Here is a 19494-nt window from a genome sequence, read left to right as displayed (position 1 = left end):
CCCTAAATCGCTCCAGGCAAATGCCAGGATGGTTCCTTTCAAAGGGCACGGTCGACTTCCTTCCCCGTCCTACCCTAGTCCGTTGAGACCAATGACCTCGCTGTCTGGTCTCCTTCCCCAAACAACCCACCCCAACTTACTGGCAGATGAAAGCTATGTGCTGGACCTTTCCGTTTGCTGCCAATGCTGTTACCAACTGAGCTATCCAAGCAACATCCACGACCCGCCCCTACAGTTTTACTTCCGCCAGTACCAGTATTGGTCACGAAAGGCAAGTTCCTGGTTTCGAGATCAGCTCCAACACATAATTTTAATTTACCAAACACATTGTTTAGTCCGTGTGGCTGCGTATAATTAATATCCGCTCACCTTCCCCTTCTTTTCCGAAGGCAATTGGCAGCCTGCTACGTGGTAAGCAACTGCTATAAGCCAGATCTCATAGAGAACAGGGTATGCTTTAAAGGCTTTAGCCGCCGCCAGTCAGCTGAGAATTGTAGAGCGTTTCGTACACTATCGTTGATTTCAGTATCGCCCGTGTCTTGTACACACAATCCACGAACAATGATCAGGAAGACTGCGTGAGGTCACGCTACTACACGATGACGCCCGTCCTCATTATGCTAGACCACGGGTCTCTAAGCGTTTGAACTGCGGGCGATACGAAATCTTCTAGGTCTCGAAGCTACATAGGTCCGTGTACGCTGTCTTGAGGCCTGATATCCTAGTACTGCTCCTAACTCTCGGAACACTTCAGTTTTCGTGACACTTACCGCTGCTGTCATTCTTTACGAGCTAAGGCTGAGTGGCGCTGTAATAGTCACTACACAGTTAACTGCTTATCGTCTGATCTTGAGCTGTGCCCTTATTTTTATTTCATACACACTGCTACAAATACGAGGTGCATTCAAGTTCTAAGGCCTGAGATTTTTTTTTTCTAATTAACTACTATCCGAAATCGATGAAACTGGCGTTACTCCTCGACGTAATCGCCCTGGCAGACGTACACATTTTTCACAACGCTGACGCCATGATTCCATGGCAGCGGCGAAGGCTTCTTTAGGAGTCTGTTTTCACCACTGGAAAATCGCTGAGGCAATAGCAGCACGGCTGGTGAATGTGCGGCCACGGAAAGTGTCTTTCATAGTTGGAAAAAGCCAAAAAGTCACTAGGAGCCAGGTCAGGTGAGTAGGGTGCATGAGGAATCACTTCAAAGTTGTTATCACGAAGAAACTGTTGCGAAATTTAGCTCGATGTGCGGGTGCATTGTCTTGGTGAATCAGCACACGCACAGCCCTTCCCGGACGTTTTTGTTGCAGTGCAGGAAGGAATTTGTTCTTCAAAACATTTTCGTAGGATGCACCTGTTACCATAGTGCCCTTTGGAACGCAATGGGTAAGGATTACGCCCTCGCTGTCCCAGAACATGGACACCATTATTTTTTCAGCACTGGCAGTTACTCGAAATTTTTTTGGTGGCGGTGAATCTGTGTGCTTCCATTGAGCTGACTGGCGCTTTGTTTCTGGATTGAAAAATGGCATCCACGTCTCATCCATTGTCACAATCGACGAAAAGAAAGTCCCATTCGTGCTGTCGCTGCGCGTCAACATTGCTCGGCAATATGCCACACGGGCAGCTGTGTGGTCGTCCGTCAGCATTCGTGGCACCCACCTGGATGACACTTTTTGCATTTTCAGGTCGTCATGCAGGATTGTGTGCACAGAACCCACAGAAATGCCAACTCTGGAGGCGATCTGTTCAACAGTCATTCGGCGATCCTCCAAAACAATTCTCTTCACTTTCTCGATCATGTCGTCAGACCGGCTTGTGCGAGCCCGAGGTTCTTTCGGTTTGTTGTCACACAAGGTTCTGCCTTCATTAAACTTTCGCACCCACGAACGCTCTTTCGACACATCCATAACTCCGTCACCACATGTCTCCTTTAACTGTCGATGAATTTCAATTTGTTTCACACCACGCAAATTCAGAAAACGAATGATTGCACGCTGTTCAAGTAAGGAAAACGTCGCCATTTTAAGTATTTAAAACAATTCTCATTCTCGCCGCTGGCGGTAAAATTCCATCTGCCGTACGGTGCTGCCATCTGTGGGACGTATTGACAATGAATGCGGCCTCATTTTAAAACAATGCGCATGTTTCTATCTCTTTCCAGTCCGGAGAAAAAAAATCGGAGGCCTTAGAACTTGAATGCACCTCGTAAATACCACTCGCGAAGGTCGTCGCAACGCAGCTTCACCTTGTTACTTCCGTGCGTCATAATAGCAAGTGATCAGAACACAGTGCGAGCTTCACACGGTATCAGCGTAGCCGGATATATTCCGACAGCAACATTCCTCGCCATGATGATGATGACTGGTTTGAGGGGCGCTCAACTGCTCGGTTATCAGCGCCCATACAAATATCCAACCTTTGCTCAGCCCAATCTCGCCTCTTTCACGAATGATGTTGAAATGATGAGCACAAACACCCAGTCATCTCAAGGCGGGTGAACTCCCTAACCCCCCCCCCCCCCCTCCCGCCGGGAACCGAACCCGGGACCCAGTGCTCGGGAAGCGAGAACGCTACCCCGAGACCACAAGCTGTGGACTCCTCGCCATGAAGCGGCAATAGTGGTTTTCTCTTTGTGCCCTATGATCACCACTGGCATGCCTCAAGTTAAGTTGGACGATTTCCATACCAACATACTGCAGTGTTGAGTTACGCGCAAATTTTTGTTTCAGGACTAAACGGTGATCGAGGTGTCCATGACACGGGTATATGAAAGTTTCTGTATATTCCAAGAAATTTGCTTGAATGTGCACTTGGAATCTGTATCTCATATAAGCGTGACAGCACAGAAACCGACAGCGACAGATAATTATATGGGATGCAGCGACGGCTGTAGGAACCCCATAAGTGAAAATAAATGTAACCAAGGCACCTCTCGAGATGCTGCAGTGATAAAAAATATAGGATTTCCATTCGAGCGGAACACAGTTCACCTTGTAGTCCGGCAGTACAGATTTACATTTTCCGTGGTTTTCCGCACATCGCTCCACGCGAATCCCGGTGTGGTTCCACCAAACGACACCGTTCTGTTGTTTATCGTCACAATCCTCTTCGATGACTATCTACTACTATCGAATACGGTATAAAACTCCTATGCAGTGTTTCTTGAACACAAACACTTCGACTACTTTCTTGCTTCTCGTATGATGCGTGCTTACGTAACCAATTTGTCCACGTTCGAATCCACTTAGCTCCGACATAATGCACTCAAAACGACACAGAACACTATTCTGGCCACGACTTACCCTGCACGTTCAAGTGTGCACTTTTTGTTCAGCGCAGTACAAGCTCTTTAACAAGCTTACTCAGGGCAGGCCTTAGTTTCCAACACGTCTCTCCACTGCCATATTCATTATTCCTTGAGGCCTCAGGAAATGTCTCATCAACCTACCCATTTTCTTAGTGTAATATGCGACAAATTTCTTTTTTCCTCAAATCAGTACGCTGTGACCTATGCATTTTCAACATTCATCTGTAGCACAACATTTCAAAACCTATTATCATCTTTCCTGTACTGCTTATCGTCCACGCTTCACTTCCGTATAACCCTGCCATCCATACAACTACTTTCAGAAAAGAATACCTGCATATTTATCTTTTTCAGAAAAGCTATTCTTTCTGTTGCCCGTCCGAACTGTGTGACTGGATTGAATAGTTCCTAGATAACAGAACGCAATGTGTCATTCTCAATGGAGAGAAGTCTTCCGAAGTAAGAGTGATTTCAGGTGTGCCGCAGGGGAGTGTCGTAGGACCGTTGCTATTCACAGCATACATAAATGACCTTGCGGATAACACCGGAAGTTCACCGAGGCTTTTTGCGGATGATGTTGTAATATATCGAGAGGTTATAACAATGGAAAATTGTACTGAAATGCAGGAGAGTCTGCAACGAATTGACACATGGTGCAAGGAATGACAATTGAATCTCAAAGTAGACAATTGTAATGTGCTGCGAATACATAGAAAGAAAGATGCTTTATCATTTAGCTGCAATATAGCAAGTCAGCAACTGGAGACAGTTAATTCCATAAATTATCTGGGAGTAGGCATTAGGAGTTATTTAAAATGGAATGATCACATAAAATTAATCGTCGGTAAAGCAGGTGCCAGACTGAGATTCATTGGAAGAATCCTAAGGAAATGCAGTCCGAAAACAAAGGCAGTAGGTTACAGTACACTTACTCGCCTACTGCTTGAATCCTGCTCACCGTTGTGGGATCCGTACTAGATAGGGTTGATAGAAGAGATAGAGAAGATCCAACGGAGCTTCGTTACGGTATCATTTAACAATCACCAGAGCGTTACGGAGATGACAGATAAACTCCAGTGGAAGACTCTGCAAGAGAGACGCTCAGTAGCTCGGTACGGGCTTTTGTTGAAGTTTCGACAACATGCCTTCACCGAGGAGTCAAGCATATATTGCTCCCTCCTAAGTATACCTCGCGAAGAGACCATGAGGATAAAATCAGAGAGATTGGAGCCCACACAGAGGCATACCGACAATCTTTCTTTCCACGAACAATACGAGACTGGAATAGAAGGGAGAACCGATAGAGGTACTCAAGGTACCCTCCGCAACACACCGTCTGGTGGCTTGCGGAATATGGATGTAGATGCAGAATTTAATACACTGAGATGACAAAAGTCATGGGATATCTTCTAATATCGGGTCGGACCTCCTTTTGCCTCGTGTGGTGCAGTAGTCGAGGTGCATAGACTCGACAAGTCGTTGGAGTCCCATGCAGAAAAAAATGAACCGTGCTGCCTCAATGCAGGATTTTGTGCACCAACTGACCTCTCGGTTAAGTCCAATAAATGTCAGATGGGATTCATGTCGGGCGGTCTGGGCGGCCAAATCATTCGCTCAGATTGTCCAGAACGCGAACCAATCGCGAACAACTGTGGCCCGTTGACACGGCACAGTGTCATCCATAAGAATTTCAGCGTTCTTCGGGAATGCGAAGTTCGTGAGTGGCTGTAAATGGTCTCCAAGTAGTCGGACATAATCATTTGCAGTCACTGATATCATGGCACCACTACCAACCTGCACAATGACTTGTTGGCAACTTGGGTCCATGACTTCGTGGGGTCTGGGCCACATTTGAACTCTCCTAAGAGCTCTCCGCCCTCGTGGTCTCGCGGTAGCGTTCTCGCTTCCCAAGCACTGGGTCCCGGGTTCGATTCCCGGCGGGGTCAGGGATTTTTCCTGCCTCGAAATGACTGGGTCTTGTTGTGTCGTATTCATCATCATCATTCATCCCCATTACGGTCGGAGGAAGGCAACGGCTAATCACCTCCGTTAGGACCTTGCCTAGTAAGGCGGTGCGGGTCTCCCGCATCGTTCCCCTACGCTCTGTAAAGAAGCATGGGACTCCATTTCATTTTTCCAACAGCTTTTAGCAACTAAAATCGGGGCTCATCTGACCACGCCACGGTATTCCAGTTGTCTAGGGTCTAACCGATGATGCTCGTGAGTGCAGGAGACGCGCTCCAGACGATGTCATGTTCTTCCCACTGGACTCTGTAACACCCTAATGAACCCCAAACCAAAGGTGACCAGATGCAGTTGTTTAAAAAGGAGGACAAACAGCTTCAACAAGGAGGACAAAGGAAGAAAAAAAGAGGACACGTCAAACGGGTCAACTGCACACGAGGGATACCACCCATCAGCTTTGTACAAGTCACGTGACTGCCGGGAATTACCGGTAAAACTAGTAGTTAATTGTTACTGATGGTCAGGTGGTGTTTAACTGAGCAATAAAAAAAAATTATAAACATTGCCCGCATCTCGTGGTCTTGCGGTAGCGTTCTCGCTTCCCACGCCCGGGTTCCCGGGTTCGATTCCCGGCGGGGTCAGGGATTTTGTCTGCCTCGTGATGGCTGGGTGTTGTGTGATGTCCTTAGGTTAGTTAGGTTTAAGTAGTTCTAAGTTCTAGGGGACTGATGACCATAGATGTTCAGTCCCATAGTACTCTGAGCCATTTGAACCATTTTTATAAACATTGATTCTGGTGACAGTGTGGCGTCAATTGTTTTGTTATGTAAACAACACAGAATTGTTTACAAAGCGAAAAACTTAACACCATTCACCTCCCTTCATTCGACGCACCGCTACCAACATCTACAATTCAAGCAACAATTGACGACATGTAAACGGCACTTTAACCTTCCGAATACAAATAAATTGAGTGACTATGAAGCAATGAAATAAAACCATGATGGTTAATCTGTCGGGTTATTTCTTACCTTTATTGGCCACTCAATAACACGTACGTTCCAGCTCTACATATCCTACATTCCGCTTCAAATTCATTTCTCCCTTTCTTGAAAGCTGGATATTCGCAGAAAAGGACATCAGAAAATGTACACTTTCGTTTAGACATAGCCAAATATTTTACGTAACTCACTCGGTTAAAAATTACAATCATAAATCACACGTGCACTACAGGAGGCCAAGCCAATACAAAGCGAAGATACGAAACGAAAATTTAAAATAATCGATATTTGTATTCGCTTATAGATCGATCAACGATAACATCGACCATCCTGGTGCCACCTACTAACACCGCCTTCGTGCGTGTTTATCACGAAGGTTGTGCCAATAGCTAAAGTATTTAAGAAAAAAGCAATAAAACGGGACGTATTGTAAATTTAATTGTATTACGCTCAACTTTGCGAAAAAGCCGGATACTGTAAAAATCCGCCCGGACAAAAAGGCTAAAAAGCTAAAAAGGAGGACATGACCGGATTAATCCGGACTTCTGGTCACCCTACCCAAAACGCAATTAGGAAAGACCATCAGGATGTAAAGTAGGGAAAAGTTATCCTGACAGGTTCGACAACTTTGCCGATGATATAACACCAGAAAGTCTTGATAAACACCAACATTAAGCATTACAGAGTGTGTTTTGGTATAAAGGAAGAAGAAAGAAAGGTCGTATTTAGTTATTTGCCAAACATTTAAGTAATAATTGCAAATTAATACCATGAAACTTAAGTCCAAAAAAAATGTCGGTCAGAGATAACTTTTACGTGGAAGAGAGTTGTAAACGCAACGAAGAAATTCAATGCGTCTACAATACTCATTCACGGAAAAAGTAAGTTGCTTGCTAGCTATCGTGCTATCAAGTCATAGTTGAGCGAACAGAGCGTGACGAGATTGTTTTACTTTTAAGAGTCGTTGTTGCGTGACTAGACGCACGGATTTTTGTGAACTGATATTCAGACTAGAGACTTGAAGCGAGATAGTACGCTGACTGTGTATACCGAGTTGTTGGACTTTTTGACGGAAGTAGGCATTATTGGACTCATCATCATATAAGTGAACTTACAGAAAGGAATGGACAAAGTTTCACAGGACTATAATACACGTTTAGTGTTGAGTAGGAGACATTGACACGAATGCATGAAGAAGATACAATTACGCCGAGGGTTAAAGCTGTCGTAATTGTCACGATACTTGAAACTAACAGAACTGCCAGTGCTAATTAAGCGTGTGTGCGTGATGTTTATAAAGTATTTAGCGAAAAGAAACAATAAATTTTTTCACTAAAAGTGGAAATTCAACGTGTCGCCTCCATCAGTCTATGAATATTTGGTAATTGCTCATCAAAAGTGAATGAACAGTGACTATTTAACTAGGAAATAAATGGACTGTTAGTTGAGACAAGGAAGGTTTGGACATACATAATATTACGAAGCAAGATAATTAAGACATTGTTAAAGAGTATCTGTGGATCTTGCATCATATAGAGCGAACAATTTTACTTAGCAACGAACAAACAACGACCAATACGAAACTTCCTGGCAGATTAAAACTGTGTACCAGACCGAGACTCGAACTCGGGACCTTTGCCTTTCGCGGGCAAGTGCTCTACCGACTGAGCTACCCAAGCACGACTCATGCCCTATCCTCACAGCTTTACTTCTGCCAGTACCTCTTCTCCTACCTTCCAAACTTTACAGAAGCTCTCCTGCGAACCTTGCAGAACTAGCACTCCTGAAAGAAAGGATATTGCGGAGACTTAGCTTAGCCACAGCCTGGGAAATGTTTCCAGAATGATATTTTCACTCTGCAGGAGTGCTAGTTCTGCAAGGTTCGCAGGAGAGCTTCTGTAAAGTTTGGAAGGTAGGAGACGAGGTACTGGCAGAAGAAAAGCTGTGGGGATGGGGCGTGAGTCGTGCTTGGATAGCTCAGTAGGTAGAGCACTTGCCCGCGAAAGGGAAAGGTCTCGAGTTCGAGTCTCGGTCTGGCACACAGTTTTAATCTGCCAGGAAGTTTCATATCAGCGCACACTCCGCTGAGTGAAAATCTCATTCTGGGAACGAACAATAAGATCTGCAACTGAATTTTTTTCCTCGCTTTTGGTGATGTGGACGACGCACACGAGGGAAGATTCATCAAGTACTGCACTGAAGTGTTAACCGGGTACATAATAATTCAACATCAAACCATAAGAGGCAATCAGAGCGCGCAGTTTGCGTTAATAAGGAAACTGTGCGAATTCACAATAAAACTTTAATCATTAGGCGAGGAACGATTTCTTAAGAGCTTTTTCACATCTTGTCTCTCGTCAACCGACGGAGACACCCATCATCGCGCATCGCGTCTCGACTCCGTCGTATAACCGACATTGATGTCTGCGGTTATTACACGTAGTGTAGCTTGTCTGTTAGCATCGACAACTCGACGCAAACGACGATGCTCTCGGTCGTTAAGTGAAGGCCGTCGCTCACTGCGTTGTCCGTGATAATACGTAATGCTTGAAATGTGGTATGCTGGCACACTCTTGACATTGTGGATCTCAGAATACTGAATTTCCTCTTCCAAAATGAATGTTCCATCGCTCTAGCTCCAGTTACCATTTCGCGTTGAAAGTTCCCGCCGCGCGGCCATAATCAATTCAGAAACCTTTCCACGTCAATCACCTGAATACAAATGACAGCTCCGCCAATGCACAGCCCTTTCATACCTTGTGGACGCGTCACTGCCGCCATCTGTATATGTGAGTGTCACTATCCCTTGACTTTTGTCAGCTCAATGTTATTGTTTTCAGTCCAGATACTGGTTTCATGCAGTTCTCCATGCTACTCTATCCTGTGCAAGCTTCTTCATGTCCCAGTACCTACTGCAGCCTACATCCTTCTGAATCTGCTTAGTGTATTCATCTCTTGGTCTCCCTCTACGAATTTTACTCTCCACGCTGCCCTCCAGTACTAAATTGGTAATCCCTTCATGCCTCAGAAGATGTTCTACCAATCGATTCCTTCTTCTAGTCAAGTTGTGCCACAAATATCTCTCCTCCCCAATTCTATTCAATACCTCCTCATTAGTTATGTGATCTACCCATCTAATCTTCAAAGTTCTTCTGTAGCACCACGTTTCGAAAGCTTATATTCTCTTCTTGTCCAAACTATTTATCGTCCACGTTTCACTTCCATACATGGCTACACTCCATACAAATACTTTCAGAAACGACTTCTTGACACACAAATCAATACTCGATGTTAACAAATTTCTCTTCTTCAAAAACGCTTACCTTGCTATTGCCAGTCTACATTTTATATCCTCTCTACTTCCACCATCACCAGTTATTTTGCTCCCCAAATAGCAAAACTCATCTACTACTTTAAGTGTCTCATTTCCTAATCTAATTCCCTCAGCACCAACCATTTTAATTCGACTGGGAGTTTTGCTATTTGGGGAGCAAAATAACTGATGATGGTCGAAGTAGAGAGGATATAAAATGTAGACTGGCAATGGCAAGGAAAGCGTTTCTGAAGAAGAGAAATTTGTTAACGTCGAGTATTGATTTAAGTGTCAGGAAGTCGTTTCTGAAACTATTTGTATGGAGTGTAGCCATGTGTGGAAGTGAAACATGGACGATAAATAGCTTAGACAAGAAGAGAATAGAAGATTTCGAAATGTGGTGCTACAGAAGAATGCTGAAGATTAGATGGGTAGATCACATAACTAATGAGGAGGTATTGAATAGAATTGGGGAGAAGCGGAGTTTGTGGCACAACTTGACTAGAAGAAGGGATCGGTTGGTAGGACATGTACTGAGGCATCAAGGGATCACCTATTTAGTACTGGAGGGCAGCGTGGAGGGTAAAAATCGTAGAGGGAGACCAAGAGATGAATACACTAAGCAGATTCAGAAGGATGTAGGCTGCAGTAGGTACTGGGAGATGAAGAGGCCCGCACAGGATAAAGTAGCATGGAGAGCTGCATCAAACCAGTCTCAAGACTGAAGACCACAACAACAACACATTGCATTATCCTCGTTTCGCTTTTGTTGATGTTCATCTTATATCCTCCTTTCAAGACACTGTCCATTCCGTTCATCTGCTCTTCCAGGTCTTTTGCTGTTTCTGACAGAATTACAATGTCATCGGCCAACTTCAGATTATTTACCTGCTTGTCCGAATTGACAGATATTAATAACGACTGACAGGCGTCGTAATTAATTTGAAATAAATTAGCTGAATGCGCATATTTTGATATTACCTGTGTTAGATATAGATTTACTAGCTATATATGAACATTAATTGTGGACTGTGGCTTGAACCCGGAAGTCTCGTTTATCGCAAGTGGGAGGCGTGCATGAATAGTTACGTGGTTACGGCGACTGGTCGCGATAACCGGCAAATCAGGGTTCGAGTCCCGGCCCGTCAAAAAATTTTGCGTGTCGTCAATAGGTAGTCGTGTCAGATGAGCTCCACTGTAGCACTGTATTAATAGGTGGTATATCGATCCCTAATACAGCTGGTGTCACGATATTCACATTCAGCGAATTCATTTATGTTTATTGTCCCCGATCTTCAATTCGGTTTTTGAATTCTACCTTGGTTTCCTTCACTGCCAACTTATATCCCGACTGAGTAACAAGCTTACGTAATAAAATCATACATAATAGTCCCTTTACGAATAAGATGCGAAGTATTACAGAATTGAAGTCCACGACTACCTTAATCAGGAATGAAACTGATCGGATTAGGTTCCCATGGCAATCCCATAAGCTTGTAGAGTTTGGGGTTTAAACACACTACGCGGCATAATTGAACATTAAACAGAAGCTTAAAAATAGCGTTGACAGTAACACCACACAATTTCAGTAGGTTTGCTGAAAGGTTAAAGGTTTTTATTGTCAAGATTAGTATGTTCAAATGTGTGTGAAATATTATGGGACTTAACAGCAAAGGTCATCAGTCCCTAAGCTTACACACTACTTAACCTGAATTATCCCAAGGACAAACACACATACCCATGCCCGAGGGAGGACTCAAACCTCCGCCGGGACTACAAGATTAGTATATCCACACTCAAACCTAAGGACGTTTCTTTTGACATTCCCTTAAAATTGCAGGAATACCAGTACTGAGGCTTGTTTAATTGTATTCAGCTATTTGTGACTTACTGGATTGAATTAAAAAAAAAAAATGGAAGCGAATGCTTGTGGATGAATACTTACTAACCGGTAATTATATCCCTGCATGCGAATCACTGACGTCAATCAGAAGTACGAAAATCGCAGGCGAATGCCAAGTTGTCGTTTATGTTTCCTTTATCCATCCTCAGAGCGGTTTGGGACATTTGTGGTACCTCTGTCTTTCATCGTTTGTCTACTAAACTGTTTTGTTTCAGTCCGCATTCCTCCTCCTTATACTGGTCTCAATGTACTGATTCGCTCAAGACCAGTGCAAGAAGGAATGTCCTCCAGTGATTCACACGTTCCACATATACATGTTTTGAAATTACATTGTATTTAATATAAACACAGTCTATGGACTGACTTTAGCATATTATGTGATTACTTTCTCTCTTGCAAAAAGGTCATCTTTGGCAGCCTACTGGATACGAACTGATACCTCATGCTTATCATTATTATTAGATAACAATGGCGTCGTTAAATAAACTTAATATAATAATAGTGATTACATAGTGTTCTTATTACTATCTGTTTACATCCACTTCAATGTTTGTTTTGCTATTGGAGCTTTAACGACAACTAGCAAATTTGCTGGGACTCCCTCTCCCATAATTTCCTACACAATAAAGAGCTAAACCAAAGTTGAAAATCACAACAGAATTAAAATATGATATACAGAATTCAATTCACGGACGGTATCTGTATATAAAACTAAACGCGGAAGCATTTATCAGAGACATCTCACAAGAGTAAAAATATTACCCGAACACAAACCTAAGTATTGATAACTCCAATGATTACGACTTTAAATCATTCGTAGCTTATGTGGCACAATTAAAAGATTTTTTTTGGAAAAAAACATGGCATTCCCAGAAGTCCTTTATGATGCAGTGCGTTGGAAAAAAACTAAGAATCCAGGGGCAAAAAGGAGTTTCTAACTTGAGGCATTTGAATACACAACAGATGACTGCAGCCGCAATGAAGATACAATTCTCACACACGGTGCAAATGCAATATTGGAAATTGAACATCAGATAAATAAATTACATAGGAGAGAGGGCAACAGCAGAAATAAAAAGTAATGCACAGTGAAAGATTGTACACGAAGCCTGGGGTAGGATGGAAATATTAATTTATACGTCCTTGAAGGCAAAATTGCCTCAACTTCTTTTAGAGTATTTGCTGCACGGTGCACCACCGTCTTGGATAATTACGTACAAAAATAAGACTAACCCTTAATGTTGTTTGTCATGATTGTTTATCATCATCACATCATTTCGGCAATTTATATATATTGATTTCTCCAAAAGAAAATGTGATTTGTTGGACGATACCTAGTGATGTTTACCGGATCATCAGTAGCGAAGAAATGGAAAATCTATTAACGCCAGTAAAAGCTCTTATTTCACAAGTTGCGATAATTCATGAATCAGATGATGGTTCCACTTGTCTTGATCCGGTGGTGTGAAAAACGTCACGGAAACAAACATCTGGACAAACAGATGAAGTTGATCACAAGTTTCCTAGTTATTAGTTCGACGTCCTGGCGCCGCGCCATCACGTCTGGCGTCTTAGTTACGAAAAAGGCGTCCAACAATCATTCCTTTGCGTTAGAATTGGACGCTTTCTCACCAAGAAACGAGCCTTAATCGCAAATTTGCCTTCTCCCACACGTTTACACGCTAGCAAACCCAGCTAGGGCGTAACAATATTGTAATTAAAGGGTAGAGTACATATTGGTTACGTTCATATAGTTATAATGCAGAGCAAAAATCTTCTGCATTATTTATTTCTAATAGCCCCATAGTAGATCCTTATTGCGCTAGTCGCTCGTATTCTTGTTCCGATGGTTATTGAATATCTTTGCCGACTGCTCACATGTCAAATGATCCTCTCCTTCCGACGATCATATTCACAGCGAATTTCTACTTTAGATAATCGTTCGAATAAAGGAAACTCGAATTCAAGAAAGGAAACAAAAAGAAGTTAAGCATATGCTGTGTTCTTCGCCATGAAAGATGTGAGACGTACCGCGTCCTTTCACTTTCGCTCAATACACATAAACTGCTAAATAAACATTGTGTCTTCCGAAACGCTTCTTGCTTTGCACGTTTTTCTCAATGTAAATAAAATCTTTATATGATCCTAGGTTCATTACTATATGAATCCACAGAAAAAAATAACGCCATAAAACGAACAAAACACGAAAACGTTATCACAGAAAAATTGGCTTTTGAAGAACTGTGTATTTGTTCACAGAGGGATTTAAAAAAACTGCATATCAGTTCACAGTGAGATAATTTAAAACAAGAGGGTAATTACAATACGATTTGTGATTTTGCATATAGCAGGTAAACAAGATCTTGCTACCATCACAACTGACCATATATTGGTATCAAATTATGGTTATCAGAACCGGAGCCTATTAAAACTGATAAAAACACTTCGACAAAAGCAAAATCTATCAAACTAATTATCAGCTGAAACACACGATCAAATATTTGAGTAGTGTAGTTGTTAACTAATGCTATTTAATAGTAAACTGTTTTCACATGAACAAAAATTTGGAAAAAAATATTATTTTGTTATCAGTTTGAACATTACGACGGCTATTCTTCCAACAAAAATATAAGGTTGATCTAAATTTCATGTTCAATACAAGAGATCGACCTTAGTTGCCCCCATAAACAAATCAGCTGATACACAAAAAAATCTTCTTTGCATATCGCTGAATTAGCATATTATTATGATGTGTCGTTCAGACTAATGTACAACGCTTATACTCCGTCAAGCAAAATACTATTTTCGTTCAAAGCACTTCTGAATCATAATAGTGACAAGTCCGCTTTGAGGCAGAGGGGTAGAGCGAAGTAGCAAGGGCGCTTGTTGTCAGGTGAATTTGCTTACCACTTTCGATGTACGGAGCCAGCAGTAAGATGAATATTACGTATCCACACTCGCTGAACATAATTCCATACGTATATGTTCCATGCACACACTTATAATCACAATAAAACCACTTTCATTCACCAAAACTAACACATCTACTTCACTGACTACCACAAAAACCTTTGTCTCTGCACACACATCCACAACTCCAAAGAGAACTGAGTACGCCTGCGCTGATTCGCCTAATGCCATATGACAAAGACGTCAATCGGAAAGAAATTACATTAGCACGGCGGTTTGACTTTCGGAAGATATAGCACGCATGTTGATAGCCATCAATTACTCGTGATGTGTTTGCATTGTTTGTCGTTTAGTTATGATATATGTAAATATTTATATTGACGTCTGAATGTATAGCCGTCTGTTTCAGGTCTCTGGCTCAGCTGATGTTCCGGATAGGAAAATTCCGCACGTTCGCGAAGACTGAATAATTTACAATTCCGTAGTGAAGGTTCTGATGCTGCTTGGAAGATATTTTCTCTATTATTTTGATACTTCCGAGTTAAAACTTTGTGTCTGAGGAGAAAGGTAAATGTCGGGGGCGCAACACGCTTTTGTTGAAATGAAGACTAAGTAAAGTGAATGATGAATTTTTTGTACAAATATTAAACGATTTACGTAATAGCTAACGCCCATTAGTGGTTTATTACTTACATTTTCGAACCGAGCCAGTATTTTTGAGTTTACGGGTAGCATGATTTAATCAGTTATAAGCTTTCACAACGGAGGCTAGAATTGCCAATCCACTTGCGAATAAAAAAATATTATGTATTATTTACTACATATGGCGTTGTGATTAATATTACGATTATACGGTAGTTGCCTGTGGACTGTGTGTTATACATAAAATTCCACACACACACGTATAGTATATAAAAAAAAAACATGTATGATTTTTTGATCTTCAAAATATACTGTCAATTTGGAGTATATACAGTACATATACAGCGTTTATATTATTTGCAGCACTGGTTTATATTGTGAACTATACATTTCAGTTAGTGCTTGATGACCAATCAGTTTTGGTCCCATCTGCCACAAACCCCCCCTCCATTTACTCCAACCAAACATTTCAGTTACACAGTTTACCAAAATCATGCAGTTCTTTAGATTTTCTAGATAATTTTCCACAACAGTATACATGTTCCTGTTGTAACTAGTTTTGCAAGTTATGAAGCTGGCTGTTTCCAATTATGTTTCATGCTGTGTTTTTGCAAAAGGTTTCAGTCTTTGCAGAAGGTCTGCATCAGTGTTCGTGAAATATAATCCTACAACTAATAACAGCTGTTGATCTGATTAATGTGCACATGTAACTGTCTTGTAGTCCAGTCTCCAATAATGCATTAATTTTTTAGCAGTTTTATGATCTAGCTACTCCTAGCAATAAAGACTTTGACAAACAGGAATAACATCCCTGAGCCTCTATATCTGTGTTTGGTTAAGAACAATATGGAGGGCAGCAGTCAATTTTTTTAAATTTTTTTTTTAATGAATAAAATAGGTGACTTCTGTACAAAATAAATTTTATAATTGCCAAAACTTCATGTTTCTGGTAGATCAAAATTAGGTCTCAAAATGTATGTGTGATTAGTGTCAGATAATCTCATTTGTATACATTTTCACACAGCTGTCATGTGGTGACATTAAAAATCTACAAATTTCTTCATTTCCATTATAGGTTTTAGTGTGCCAGTGTTTTGTTGTACAGTGATGTTTTCAGTGTAGGCTGTTTGAAACGATGGTCATTAGCCAGGAACGTAATTTTGATGATTGAAAGTTCACACTGGGTACATGAAATGTCCATTGTTCTCATAAATTTTAGTGTGCTGGATCAGATTCATGCCACATGTTCACTACAGCAACACACAGTAAGTATGTTGTATAAACAGTCTTTCAGACATATACTACAGAGCATTGATGGGTGTATGGCTAGATTCCTGTCAGACATAGTTAAAAAATCTGTGCAGCTGAAGTTAACTTTTTTTAGCTATCACATTTATTTTATTTTTTTGCCCATATGAATCTCGTACGTAAAACTCATTTGTATACCACACACAAGATATTGGACAAAATCTTTTTACCTGTTGGTTTTAAAACTTACATGTAATGGTTTTTAATAGCAGATTGGGTTCATATAATGAATAGTTAAAAATCTGAGTACGTAGGCCTGCTATACATTTACAATTTATTTATAAATTAAAGTGTCACATGTTTTCACACATGAGACACTTGGAGATAGAATGAAAGCAGTTTTTCAGTAGCCTATGTACAAAGTCATATATTTTTTAAAGGTACGTACCTCAGAAAGAGATTTTATATATCTGGGTTATCTGCTGTGTAATTTTGTTCCCGTATGATATACACCTTTTCCACAAAATTTATTATTATTATTGTATGCATCAATTACAGTAACACACATTTATCAAAACAAAGAAATATGTATAAAAATGAACGTGAAATTATATACAGTACACAAGTTTTAAAATGGCTCAGACTACACTCAGATGTTGATGGGCTCGATCCAGCGGAGTGCCTCGTGGGATGCTTAATGGAGCTTCTCAATGCCACCCGGGAAGTGTCTGATTGGACATTCATTCACAATGTGGCTCATTGTTTGGGTGTCACCACAGTCACACACACTGTCATTTGAAAAGCCCCACTTGTGCATGTTGTATTTGCACCTACCCTCTTCAGTCTGATATCTGTTTAACTGCACCCACACCTCCCTTCGTTGGTGGAAGCCCGGAACTGGAACCGTTGGATTGTCTACAAGTTTGTGGTTTTCGGTAGGGCAAGGCCACTCACATTTCCACTCTGCGTCCTGGTCGAATCCTGTGGATAGCATTTGGACTCCCACTTCATATGCTTCTAGATTTGAGGTGTTGTACACAATGTCGATTTCCAATGACTGACTCGTACGTCACTGTCTGACCTGGTACTCTAAACATGGCCAATATTATTTTAAGCAAAAAAGTTTTCTTTCCTTAGTATACATTTTTTGACATACACCACTACTTCCAGTATACAAATGCAGGGAAGGGGTGAGGTTATTAGGATTCCTGCTGCATGCGTGTTTCATTATTCTTATAATTGCCTTTTGTTCCTGAGCTTCATGCGAGCTGCACAGAACCTAGTAAGTAAAACATGGTTATTAGGTCTCGTGTATCTTGATTTACCCTAGCACATTTAATTTCTTCATGCATGTGGAAGATCTTTCACAGTGGTTTTTAGGAGCATAGTGACTGATGAAGCCAGTGACAGTGCAAAGGCAACCGGCACCTATAGGGGACTGATGTGTGGAACACAGAAACGCACTCCAGAAAAGAATACTCACATTAGCTTTCGAGCACTTGCTCTTCTTCTAGTAAAATTACACACATTCACACACGAAAGCACCCAAATGTCTCGAACTCGAAAGCTGATGTGAATGCTGTTTTCTGTTGCGCATTTCTATGTTCCACACATCAGTCCACTACATGTGAATCGTTGGTTTCCCTTGTTTTACGCTTTATTTTGCCCAGGAATCTCCACTCTTACTGTGGTTCAAGTGCACTTACAGTGTAGGTGGCTCTTCCCGGTGTGTGCTGCTTTTGGCAATTCATTTCTGTTGGTTGTGGGGATGTGGGTGATAGTATACAGTAGCCAGTGAGAATCGCTAAATCTAATGACTTGTTTTGGCAGAAGATATGAATTGGTTAATTATATTTTTAACATGGATAATGCAAAACTGAAAATTATTGATGTGATTATTATAGTTTTCTTGTATTTTTTGTTTCTTGGAATATGACAGGGTTTATTGGGATAGTTTTTCGTATTTTAACATTATAGTTCAATTGTAAGTTGGTGTAGCCAATGAATGTGGGTGTTAGTAAATTGGTCGTGGTGATGAACTGATCAGTAGTGTAGCCCGAGATACTACAGGTTAGATTGAAGTGAAGAGGTTGAAAAAAATCAGCCAACCAGTTGCAAAACAAAGGTTTACTAGCCCTTGACCTAAGTTTCGATATTTCTAAAAATATCTTCTTCAGAAGGAATAGGCCCTAAAAATGTATATAACAGTTGCAAAAAAATTTTTTATAAACATACCAAAATATTTGTGAGGTAAACGTACTCACGTCTTACATCACATGATAGTACACTAGAATAGGTGACCCTGAGCAGCTCTTGTCATGTATAAAATTGACAAAAACAAGAATTATCCCACACCTTGGCTTTAGATAGCAGCCATATTACATTTAGCATACTTCAGAGTGAATGCTCACTGATAAATGGCCACAGATAGAGGCTCTTTCTGACAAAAAATTGTAACAGGAGTCACAGGATAAAATATTTGCATATATTTAAGTGTACCTCATGCCTTAGATAGAGGCCAGCTGTTATGAATATACAGGCTCTCGTGTCCAGGAAAAATTGGGCTGCAGAGGGCAATAAATACATGCATGTAAGAATTGCACCTTGATTATGTTAACCCTTTCGTGGTTGATGGGTCATATATGTCCCACTAACTTTGAGCGCCAGTTCGAGTGTCGGGATATATGTTACCCAACTCTGCACTGTGCTGCCATCTAGGGACGACTGTACTGAACCTAAGAAAAAAATTGGGACTGCACTGCAAAGGCAATAGAGAAGCGGTGACTACTTTTGTTGACTGGCGTGTATATATGGCTGCTGCAACGCCACTTATTTGTGTCATTCTTCAGTTTTCATCATTTCTCACTTTCTAGCGATGTCTGACGTAAGTAATTCATCTTATTAACTTAATAATCATTTTTAGTACAAATACAGTGTGGAATGTACTTCTCAGCGACTGTACTATCTTATAATCGAAATAAAATTAGTGGGATACATGTGTCCCAGCAGACATTATTTGTAAAGTTATTTAACGGTTTGAAATAGGAAGAGGGGATCAATGCCCACTTTCTTCCCAGCAAAGAGGGGAGTCTCTAGTGTGCCAGATGATGTCCGGCTCGTGAACGTAGGCAAACATGTACCGAAAGACAGTGGCACTAGGAAGCGATGCAGATTCTGCGGCACAAACTCTAAAGAG

The 19494-nt window shown here is 41.2% G+C and overlaps 1 protein-coding gene across 2 annotated transcripts in view; it reads right to left on the bottom strand.

Annotated features, from left to right (window-relative positions):
• LOC126109384 (disintegrin and metalloproteinase domain-containing protein 10) overlaps positions 1 to 14608 on the bottom strand; it is a 512346-nt gene extending 497738 nt beyond the window's left edge. For both annotated transcript variants that reach the window (XM_049914406.1, XM_049914407.1), the window contains exon 1: positions 14406 to 14608. In XM_049914406.1, the coding sequence (XP_049770363.1) occupies positions 14406 to 14466 (61 nt within the window). In that variant the 5' untranslated portion in view covers positions 14467 to 14608. The remainder of the gene's footprint in view (positions 1 to 14405) is intronic.
• Positions 14609 to 19494: the final 4886 nt, after the last annotated feature.

This window comes from Schistocerca cancellata, chromosome 12, assembly GCF_023864275.1.
Source record: "Schistocerca cancellata isolate TAMUIC-IGC-003103 chromosome 12, iqSchCanc2.1, whole genome shotgun sequence".
Lineage (NCBI taxonomy): Eukaryota > Metazoa > Arthropoda > Insecta > Orthoptera > Acrididae > Schistocerca > Schistocerca cancellata.
The sequence above is the reverse complement of the archived record's forward strand: the minus strand, read 5'-3'. Positions and strand labels throughout refer to the sequence as shown.